Source organism: Limulus polyphemus, unplaced genomic scaffold (genome assembly GCF_000517525.1).
Source record: "Limulus polyphemus unplaced genomic scaffold, Limulus_polyphemus-2.1.2 Scaffold3008, whole genome shotgun sequence".
NCBI lineage: Eukaryota > Metazoa > Arthropoda > Merostomata > Xiphosura > Limulidae > Limulus > Limulus polyphemus.
The window spans coordinates 106,662-118,820 of record NW_013668618.1 but is presented as its reverse complement, the minus strand read 5'-3'; the positions used below and the strand labels follow the sequence as shown (position 1 = coordinate 118,820).

The 12,159-nt window shown below is 33.4% G+C and overlaps 1 protein-coding gene across 1 annotated transcript in view; it reads right to left on the bottom strand.

Moving 5' to 3' along the window:
- The window catches only part of LOC106468437 (acetyl-coenzyme A synthetase, cytoplasmic-like), a 24,103-nt gene that overhangs the window by 7,947 nt on the left and 3,997 nt on the right, over positions 1-12,159 (bottom strand). Inside the window, exons 2-7 of the mRNA XM_013928865.2 lie at positions 6,718-6,809; positions 5,932-6,035; positions 5,517-5,589; positions 3,389-3,464; positions 498-609; positions 54-169 (exon numbers count right to left, since the gene is read on the bottom strand). Of these exons, the coding sequence (XP_013784319.2) occupies positions 54-169; positions 498-609; positions 3,389-3,464; positions 5,517-5,589; positions 5,932-6,035; positions 6,718-6,809 (573 nt within the window). The remainder of the gene's footprint in view (positions 1-53; positions 170-497; positions 610-3,388; positions 3,465-5,516; positions 5,590-5,931; positions 6,036-6,717; positions 6,810-12,159) is intronic.

Sequence of the window (12,159 nt, the reverse complement as noted above, 5' to 3'; positions counted from 1 at the left end):
GTATAGTTACCTGGTGTACAATAAAAACAGTTTAAAAAGCCTCTTATAGTTACCTGGTGTACAATAAAAACAATGGATCTTCAGCATCCATCCACTCTGGATCACAGACGTCACAGACATCATCCATTGCATCATCCCACCAACAGTCAACATTTGGGTTCCAGGGTGTCTAGAGTAATTAAAGAGATAAAACAAAAAGCGGAGTAATTCTTATACCTTGAAACCCAACAAGTTCCTTAAGAGTAAAGATTTATTAACCTGTGAGCTAAAGTAAAAGTTTCTTTACCATTAACGACTGCACGTTAGACACATTTCTGTAGGAAATTAATAAAAATCCTTGTGAAGCCACATTTGATGAAATTTTAATACTGTTGGAACAGCCTTCTAGGCCTGCTTTTCTTTTGGTAAAACCATTTCACAGTGGTATCTTAATTTTAAAACCAATAATAACATCTCTAATGAATCCCAATACTTCAGTCTGTTATTTCATATTTTACCTTGAACTCATATACAGGTCGTGTTCCAGGAAGAGTTACTCTCCCATTCTGTCCTTGACCTTCCTTTGGCCCAGCATGCTTAAATACAATGTTTGTTTTCACAGTATGTCCCCTATCAAGATATCAGCATTTAGCAGAAATACATTTAAACAACTCAAAATTTGTTTATCTACACCTGTTCTAATTCTTGTTAAAAAAACAAGTTAATAATTAACAAGTAGTGAACTCATTACAAAGATTAAACGTTATCAAATGTAAATTAGTAGCACGAGTGAGTCAAATTAATTCGTTTTATTACATCAGGGCCAGGTTAGAGGGTGGGGCAAAATAATGAAAAAACATGGTTGAAACTGTGTTACTATGACAACAGTGACTTTAGTTATTTCATATAAACCTATTATTTTGTAATTTTTCATTAAGGTGGTCTTACAGCTTATCCTTTCCCAAAAACCAGGTTTAGATACGAATGGTGGGCAGAGCACAGATAGCCCATTCTTTAGCTTTACGCTTGACAACAAACAAGTTGTTCTATCAGAATTATGTTCTTGGCAGTTTAAGAAAAACTTCATTGTCATTATTTTTATTTAAGAAACAATTAAAAATGCTTACTTGTGGTTGAAAACTTTAATTTTATATCTTCCTACATTTTTCTAAGAGTTTCCTATACTTTTTTATTTCATAAAATCGTAAATTTTATCTTTCTTTTAATTCAAAATATAGTGTACGAAGTTTCACCGTGCTATGATCAGTGGCGCTTAATACAAATAATTTTATACCATGCCGAAATTATAAGCAAGCCGAACTAAAAACAAAAAAAGTAATCAGAAGATTTGATTTAATAAAGGTATCAAGTTTACTATTTTTATATTAATTAAGTAATTTATATATATATATGTGTGTGTGTGTTTTACATTTCTTTTCGGTGATTTTCTTTGCCCATTCAAGCAGATACTTAGGCGGATATGGCCTGATGTAAATACGGCCTTACACAGAGGCCTTGTCGGCGAAACGAAACTACTTGATAAATTCGAGTGCAAAATGATTTAACTAAGCCTAATTATTTCACGAAAATCATATTGCAACATCATAATTTAAATTAAAAATAAAATGATAAAGCAAGCTTTTCAGAGAATCACATGAGGCAGAAGTTATTCACAGACATCTTTTCTTCATGCAACATATCAGCAAGTTAAGCTCTTATCTTCTTTTTTTTTATCTCTAAGCGAAACTCCGCCATGTTGACTTATAGAATTGAAAGTAGGAAAGTTTTCATTACGTGTCTGAATCACTAGCCCATGACTTGTTTATCCTGAAATACAAGTATTTACATCACACCATGACAACCGAGGCTGAGAAACAGTGATTGGCTATAAATATAATTTTGTGTTAAAGTTACAAGGTAAACCTGTGACACTCAAGGACTCTAAAAAAAAAGTTGTGAACCGAAATGTCAGGTAAAAAAAAACTCTGTAGTTGTTTTATTTCAATATTAATTTTTGTACAATCTCCGGAGAAGCTACAATGACGAAACGTAAGATGGAGTAAAAAAGATAAATTGTTTTTTTTTAATTATCTGGAGCAGCGGTTGTGACCCCCCTTCAGTTTTTCTCTTCGTGAACCCCTTGAGTAATAATAGTTTTCCCACCGAACCCGTTTAGGCAGTAATAATTTTTGTAAAATAAACAATACATAGTCTGTAACACGTTTACAATAAAATCTGAATCTTTGATAATGTCACCAGTTTACAGTTAGTACCCAGTAAAAGTGAAATATAATTATTGGAAAAAAAATTGAAAAGAAAACCACTTAATTAACTAAAACTAACGAGACTTCTGGGCTTGTTTTGAAGAACACGTTGCTTTAAAGTTCGATTCAACAGAAGTCTTAAATCTGACTCGGCACCAAGCTGTTTCCTTCCATCAATATTTTAATACATTAAAAGGAAATTAGAGTAAGCATTGTAAAATCAGGAAAGTAAAAAAAAGACGCCATTACCAAATTTTTATCGCAAACTCCTCAGAATTGACTCGAACCCCTACGGGTCCGCGAACCGCTGGTTGGGAAAAGCTAATCTGGAGAGTAATAATAGTTTTGTTTTTAACTTTATCGAAAAGGTCAAATCAATTATAGTTTGTCTAACACTATATCGACTTTCCTCCTAAGGCGCTACAAGTGCTGTACCTTGCTCAGAAAAAATTCAGGAAAGTCAAAAAGTTGTTTCGAACGCGTTGAAAACTTGAAATCAACCCAAAATTAAAATATACGATTTAAAAAATGTATGAACTGAAATAAATATTTTTTTAATTAATACACCTGGAAATGGAGCAAATAGATTTAATCATGAAAACATAATGCATATTTTAATTTTGATGTATATACTGCAGAGCAAACAAATTATGATTACTTTAAAATTTATCTTGTATAAATGTAACGATAAAAATTAAAACTCACCAATCATATGAGAGAGAGAAATGAAAGTTAATCTGGTGCCAACCACAGGCTATTCTAAATGTGTTTAATATGACTTGTGTTACAAAAGCCAAAAAAAGTGCAGACAATTTTGAAATATTCAGACTGATATCAACTTAAGTAGCTACAGTTACACAAGGATTGTGTAAAGACCTATTGCTCTAAAGGTTGAACTTAAAATAACCTTAATTGGATCTTCTTTCAGTTTACAGTTCTGTCCTAAGACTAAAGTGGGGTGTCTTGTCAGATACTACACATTTTAATATCTTTCTTTAGAAACAGTATCACATTCACTATCATTATTAGTATGTATAAACTCACGTCAGGTGGTAGCGATAAAAAAAAAAACTCTTAAGAGGTTGAAGTTAGTAAGTACAGTAAAGATAAACATGATCGGTATGTAACAAGCTTGGAAGTCTTACTTTTCATTGCAATATCTCAAAGCTTCGTCAACGATTTCCTTCAAATTTAGTAACTTCGTACCTCTCCATGCGCCATCTAGTGGTGAAATAGTCAGATAAATAAACCTGCTTACAAAATAATAATAAAAACTTAATGTTTTTTTAAATAACATCTTGTTATTACGGAATAATTTATACTGTATCAAAGAAAATATTTGTATCCAATGGGGTTCTTAACAATGAACTAATGACGAGTAAAGCTAGACTAACTTATGTATGTTTTACATATTAACTTGTTTTGTCTTTTTTATGTAGCCTGTGCATTATGATTTATATCGTTGTGGTACATGAATAATATATAACCGTAACTGGTTAAAGTTGCTGTAAAGCCTAAATATATTTAAGGTTCGGGTTTCCCAACCAACAAAATATGGGAAGTAAGTGAGTAGGGATGTTTTTAAGCCTCGAAAGAACAAACGGTTAGAAAAACAAAAAGGTTGGGGAAACCAGAACCTCGTTTTTTATTGATATTTTTAGATTTAAGGAAACAGGAGATGGTCAACGTTTTAGTCAAACGTCTATCTTGGAATCAGGATAAGAATAAGATAGTATATTGTATTTCTGTATTTCATTACACTGTAGACGCATACTTTTTTATTTTAATATAAAATCTGTTTTATTCTTTGCACAGCTAGATTTCTGTTGTTGAATAAAAATTCCTTTGTCAAACAGGATACAAAATTTATTATGAACTTAGGGTGCTCTGAGAGGTTTCTTTTAAAACAGTTTATTTTATTCTTTTCGTACAGTAGCCAAAAGCTAACCCTAATCATCTTCATACAGTATGAAGTAGCAGTTGGAATTTAGCTATCACATAGTTACCTCCGTGCTCCGATCCTAATAATAAATCTCATTTTCAGTTACTTAACATCATCACAATAGATCTTTAATTAACCTTTAAAGGTCACGTTTAATCTTACCTTTTTATTGAAATATGCGATTCAATAAAAAATATGAGCTAGAATGGACTCATTGGTTGGTAAGGTAAATCCAGATGTACTCATTTCTTCCTTTGCGTTTTAGGCTATGTTTTTAATCTAAACGTTTCTAAAGATTTGTATTGTTGTTTGGCCGGAGGGAGGTTGATGTAACGAGATAGATGTGATCTGGTGTCTAGAATCTTTTCAAAAGTTTAAGAAATACTTTGAGTCAGGTACAAAGAGCAATTTAAGCTAGAATTAGCGAGTGAATCCGTAGTTCAGGTAACGGGTAATCAGAGCACGATTTAGCCAGCTTGTTTGTTGCTTTCAGCATTTTGTTAGTTTAGTACTTTAAACTTTTGGTTTTTGTTTGCGACAAAGCATTAGAGATGCAAGAAAGTTCCGTAGGTACGAGTGAAGTTAGTAAGTGACTGTGAATTCTAAGAACTCGTGAGTGAAAGCAAAGAAAAAATACATAACAATATGTCAATCACACTATATCTACCATATTCATATTTCAGTGCCGACGGTGTCTTTCGCCCATTACCAGGCCGGATGAGATACGACAGACGTAGAGTATTTATTTTATCAGTTTCATTAACAATAACTGTTATGTTGAGAACTAGATTATATTAGAAGTTTAATTATTTTCGATTTTTAAGTAATTCACAAATCAGAATTTTGATAAGGACTAATAGCACAATATGATTTGTTATTATTTATGACACCAATTATTTATTATTATTTTTACTTGAATAAACTTTACTATCATTCAGAGGAACCAGCAAACAAGTCTTCATGAAATTAGGCCTAGCGTTTGTTATGCAAAACCATGAAACTTGTAGAATTTGTAGCAATAAAATTGTGTGCTATCATTAAGTGGACTTGAACTTGCAATCTTCTTTTTACTGAATAGTCCGAAAGAACCTGCCCAATAATAGAAACCGTTATAACATTTTATTACCCGAAACTAATGATAAAAAATACAACAGAGCTTCCAGTATGAGTTTGTCACGTAAAATGTTTATGTTCCTCTGTCATTTTGTTATCAAATGATACATTTAATTATGGCATGATGTTTATAAGAATAATAACATATAATTGGAAAGATTATATATATATAAGAGACAGCTTATAAGAACAAAACATGCATCCCTAAAGATTTTTACCTGTAGTAACGACGATAGAACATTGGGCGTCAACAATTCTCTCTGCTAGGGATTGCGAAGAGAAACCAGCAAACTACACAAATACACACACGTTTTGTAGACACAAATACAGTCCGGTGAAATATACACACAAAGTGGATTAAGTTATAATTTAGTTCAACGATTAAACAACATAACCATACAACTTTCTGTGTTACATGTCATGATATTTATAATCTCAGAAAAGTATGAACTTCTAAAAGCTATAAATATTAACTTCTCATTTTCAATAACAGCACCTTATTAAAAGACTTCTGCTCGAGTAATCCACATGCTTATGAAATTCATATAATGAATTAATCAAAAGAAGATTTCTTTTACTTAACTTTATAATACGTATGTAACAAAACTACAACTTCAGTAAATTAAAACTTACAACAACCGAGTGAACAGCTCCTATCCTAGCACACGCCAGTACGGCCACCACAAGTTCTTTTATCATGGGCATATAAATGGCTACACGATCTCCCTTAGTTACACCTACAAATATGGTTTATTGTAAAAAAAAACAACTTAGTTTTTAACATTTTCTCTCACAACAAAAGACACCATTGTAAACCAGACATCTCAACAAGTATCATGTCTAGGTGAGCTTAATGCAAATAAGTTTCGTTTGGTTCGTTTTAAATTTTGCGCAAAGTTACTCGAGGGCTATCTACGCTAGCCGACCATAATATAGCAGTGATAGATTGGAGGAAAGGCAGCTATTCAACATCGCCAACCCTTGGCCTACCGTTTTAACAACGAATTGACCGTATCATTACAACGTTCACAGGGCTGAAAGGGCGAACAGGTGACGGGGATTTGAACCCTTGACCCGCAGATTGCGAATCGAGCGCCCTATTGTAAAAAAAAGAAAAAGAAAACAGATTAGAGGAAGCAAAACATCTGTCATGTTATCCGGTGACAGAAAGAAGACAGAAATGGTTATTGGTTTCTCAGACTTCAAGATAGTACTGATACTTTATACTGACATAATATATATGAAATTAATCGCTTGAATAACTTGGAACCTAGCATATCTTATTGTTTTAAACGAGCATGCTTATAGACAGAAAGTTTGATACTCATTAAAATAAACAAACCATAAAAACACTGATGAAGAAATTTAAGTTTCGCCATAGACATCGCAAGAAAAAGCGCTGAAAAAAAAAAGCCTTACCTTTCCGTTTCAAAACGTTTCCAAATTTACAAACATCCCTAAGGAGTTGGGAGTAGCTAACACTGAAGTAGTCGTCTGGATCATTTCCTTCCCTGTAGTAAAAGTGTTTTATTGTTATTTATTAAAAAATGAAAATGGTTATTATTATTTAGAGAACTCTGATAGCTGAGACTTAATACTGTTAAATGAGTAAAAATAATCTAGATTTTAGGAACTCGTAAGTATGTGTGTTTTCTTATAGCAAATCTACATTGGGTTATCTGCTGTGTTCACCGAGGGGAATCGAACCCCTGAACTTAGCGTTGTAAATCCGTAGACTTACAACTCGCAAGTTTGTTTCCGCGAAAATTTCTGGAATTTTCTTAAATGTGTAGAAAAAACACAATGTTTAAATCACATTCTGTATATAAATATGCCAATTTCACTTTCTATGGCAGAAGATTTTAACAAAAAAATAGACATTCGATAGATGAATTTAATAGACAAGAGAAACTGCCTCATTAACTCGGAAAACTTATTGAAAAAACACCCTACACCTACACTGTCGTAGTATATGAATATACCATGTATTTCATATAGCACGTGGACTAGAAAAACATTAACTATATTTCGTTCTAGCTACGTTTGTCCCTTTATTCTCGAGTGGGTAATACCTTCTCTGTCCGTGGATATTACTGCAATACTAGTGTGTCTTTCAATGGTCGTTCAAATGACATCAAGTTACGTGAATAGCGCTAGTCGCCATGGTTAAATATCACGGTTCTTGTAAAGGATTTAGAAAGTCTGGTAACTAGAAGAGTTGAATATAGAAGAGCCAGTGAAAGAGATTGTAACAACAATCACACACACACTAGGTTTGTGTTTTATTTTGATAAGGAAGCTTATCATATCACGAATCAGTAATAGATTTAGTATTACCTCGTGATCGCATCTCCAGTTATTAAGTAGAGCTATCCAATAGTCCGAATGTTGATTCAGTTTTACCTGGATATATCAGAGTGGATAGGTAGGAGAATATTCTGTTGCCGTGACCGTAGGATATCATTATTGTGGAGTTTGCTATATCTTATGTACAACATGTTTCTAAGTTTAGACAGTCCAGCCCTAAACTCCATCGAGAACGTCAACAAGGAACAGGTCTAGGATCGCAAGACTGTCAAGATTTGGCCCGTGGAAAACAGAACATTCAAATTCAAGGCTCAGGAGAGGAGTATCATGAAAAGCTTAACCTCTTATGAAGATTATTTGCACCATTTGCATGACATTGTGTATACTGCAATGACCTCAGCATAACTTGATAAAGTATGAGAGATATTTTCACTCGGTTTCTATCATGATGAAGTAACTTCGAGCCAGATACAAAGAAGTAAAAGCCTATAGCATCATCTGTAGTAACTGTAACAAAGAAATCAAAGCCTATAGCATCATCTGTAGTAACTGTACCAAAGAAATCAAAGCCTATAGCATCATCTGTAGTAACTGTACTTCGGACAGACCGTCCTACTCAGGAGCCCACGTCTTGCTAGGTTAGTCTGAATCCAGCCAAGGTTTAACAAACCAACCACACTGATACCTAGTGAGTAGGTAGAACTATCCCGTTTACGCGCTATGTCAGGTACCCCTTGTGAAACTACCACTTAGGCCAGTTGACACGATCTTTGTTCCAGCAAACAGAAATAAACTAGACGTGAATGGAAACTATGAAATCCTGTTTTTTTTTTTCTGGAATAATGGATGATTCGTTATCTACCTGCTCTCTGGAATGGCCATCAACACTGTAAACAAAGTGGAAGTAATCGACACTACAGACTAATCTTATTTCTTGGTACTAATGTAACTTGGAGTGAAATACAGACTAATGTTGTCTATTGGTACTAGCGTAACTTAGAGTGAAACACAGACTAATCTTATTTCTTGGTACTAATGTAACTTGGAGTGAAATACAGACTAATGCTGTTTTTTGGTACAAACGTAACTTAGAGTGAAACACAGACTAATGTTGTTTATTGGTACTAACGTAACTTAGAGTGAAACACAGACTAATGTTGTTTTTTGGTACAAACGTAACTTAGAGTGAAATACAGACTAAACATATTGTTTGGTGTTAATTTAGTTTGATTTAAATATAGACTAAAGGCGATGTTTGGCGCCACTGAATTTAACGATTAAAATTCATACGCATGAATTTTCCTTTTAATAAGACTCTAGTGTCTTTCACAAGCTTCGTTAGTTTGGTTTAAAAAGCACACATCAATTTTCTGGTCGTGAATTTTCCTGTAAGTAGAAGGAAACAAACCGGTACACTCTTCAAACTTTTCCTCATCTCATCGTATTAAATAATCTTGGAAGTCGAAGGTCGACTGTAACTTTGATTTTCCGCCTCCAAGACTTTATCACGTAACTTAGTGAGAAAGGCATAAAAAAAACCTAAATATTTGACTTTTTTTTATCGTTTAGACAAGGAAAAGTTTGATGATGTTTTCATGAAGACGTTACTAATTAATTATATGTCACATTTCCTTACAAGGACAAATCCAACAAAGTCTTTAGTACTTTTTCTGTATCTGTTTGTATATTCGTCTGATTCTTAAAGGATGAGTTTATATCTTCAAATTATACCATTTTCTTCTACAGTGGCAACTCTGTCGAGCACCAATACTTCCTCCCCCAGTGGTATGTCTGCGGACTTACAACGCTAGAAACCGGGTTTCGATACCCGTGGTGGGCAGAGCCCAGATAGCCCTATGTGTGGCTTTGTGCTTAATTACAAATAAACAAGCACCAATACGAGCGAATTAGTCTGTAACGAAGTTTGATGCGTATCTAATATACATTCAACATAAAAGAAGCCGACAAATTACCATCTGAATATTTTTGGGTAAATTAACTTATTCTGTTAAGCATAGGATTTATCTTTTTCTGTTCAAAACATAACGCTGTAAACAAAAACACGAACGTGTCTCTATTTTTAAGACATTGTGCTCAATTAACTTGTATAGTTCACGCATGTACTCGGGGGATCGGCCGAACCGGCTATTTTTGTGACGTAAAAAAATATGCTTATATATTTATAACGTAGCTGCTTATGGTATTTATCGTTTTCTATATTTCATCTAAAAAAGCATTACCATTTTTTGGCTTGAAATAGTCGCATAAAATGGCTTCTATTGACACTTTGTAATTTGGAATCCGAAGCCGTATTGCTACTGTCAGGATTTGTAGGCCGGATTCTTTACAGTAGGTGTCTTCGACTTGTTGGCGATAAATTTCAACAACAAGCAAACAGCATCACAGTCCATTTGTTTTAAAACGTTTATTGACTTTTCATTGGGTGTTTGTGGATTTTATGTGAACAGCCATGCAGTTGTTTAAGCTATATTTCATGCAAAATTGCTTCCAGATTTAATCTTATGGCGTCTATTTTTTTTACAAGTTTTCTGGGGGGCATGCCCCCATACCCCCGTAACATTAACATGCTGATTGTGCTTCGCACAGTATGTGTGGGGGTTTTGATCTCACAGATTATAACCCTCCCCCCTTTCAAATATTCTGCGTACGAGCCTGTAGTTGTTTTTCAAACCTAAATTTCTTAAGGCACTTAGTAGCGAAGACGAAATCTTAGTCTCTGCTTCTTTAAAATGATACATACAAGAAAATGGTTTGTTTGTTTGCTTCGGAATTCATTCAAGGGCTATTTGCTACATAGCTGTCCCCAACTTTGAAGTAGTAAATTAGAGGAAATGCAGCTAACTAACAGAACCCACCGCCAATTCTTGGGATACTCTTGACTGATCGTATAGTGAGACTGGACAGTCACTGTAAGAGTCCACTCACAGTCCTAAAGTGTGAAGTACATTAGTTTGTGAATCCTCATATTCACAGACTGGGAACGCTAACCTTTATTGCACGCCAAAAAAATGGAAAGGTGAACGTTAAAAGATTATAAGTTTTAAGCTATATATCACAGAAAGTTTCACAATTCAAATATACCGTTCCACGTGATACAGCCTTGAACCCTGAACACGAGAGTACAACATGACATCACGCTATCGTATGATGATTGGAAAACTTTAAATTATGAAAAGTTTCTGTATATGGTTGACATCACACTATCGTGTCGTGAGTGGAATAATTGAAATTATGAAAAACTTATGTGTGTGGCTGACAATTAGATGTACCTATTAAATTATGAAAAACTTGTGTGTAGCTGACAATTAGTTGTATCTATTAAATTATGAAAAACTTGTGTGTGTAGCTGACAATTAGATGTATCTATTAAATTATGAAAAACTTAGTGTGTGTAGCTGACAATTAGATGTACCTATTAAATTATGAAAACTTGTGTGTGTGTGTGTGTAGCTGACAATTAGTTGTACCTATTAAATTATGAAAAACTTGTGTGTGTAGCTGACAATTAGTTGTACCTATTAAATTATGAAAAACTTGTGTGTGTAGCTGATAATTAGTTGTATCTATTAAATTATGAAAAACTTGTGTGTGTAGCTGACAATTAGATGTACCTATTAAATTATGAAAAACTTGTGTGTGGCTGACAATTAGATGTGCCTATTAAATTATGAAAAACTTGTGTGTAGCTGACAATTAGATGTACCTATTAAATTATGAAAAACTTGTGTGTGTAGCTGACAATTAGTTGTATCTATTAAATTATGAAAAACTTGTGTGTACCTGATAATTAGTTGTACCTATTCCAAAAAATCATATACTTAAAAAGAGTGTCTGACAGAATAAACAGTTATTTTTACTCATTTTAGTAAAGCAAATGATTCAGATATATTCGAGAAACATAATCTTATCTAATAAATCCTTTCATAACTATTAATCCTATAAGAACGATTTTCATAGAAAAATGCTAGTATTATATATTGAGACAATATTGTAAAACATTTATAGAAGCAGAACACAGACAGTGTAGCTTAACAACAAACAAGCATATTTCAATTCGATTTACACAAGTTACCACATGGTAGCTGGAGTACTCCTTGAAAACGTATATAAGTGACCACATTTTCTATTTCATAAACAAATGTTGGGGGTTAGTAAGTGGTTCTTTTGAATACATCTTTCATGCTTAAAACTCTTACTTACTGACAGAAAGTATATCAGGCAACATATGGAGAAATTTAATATATTTTAAGGATTAAAACACCATATAGATGTAGAGTAAAACATGTTATATTACAGCATGCAGATGTAGAGTAAAACATGTACATTACAGCATTAAAACATGTATATTACAGCATGCAGATGTAGAGTAAAACATGTACATTACAGCATTAAAACACGTATATTACAGCATGCAGATGTAGAGTAAAACATGTATATTACAGCATGCAGATGTAGAACATGTACATTACAGCATGCAGATGTAGAACATGTACATTACAGCATGCAGATGTAGAACATGTACATTACAGCATG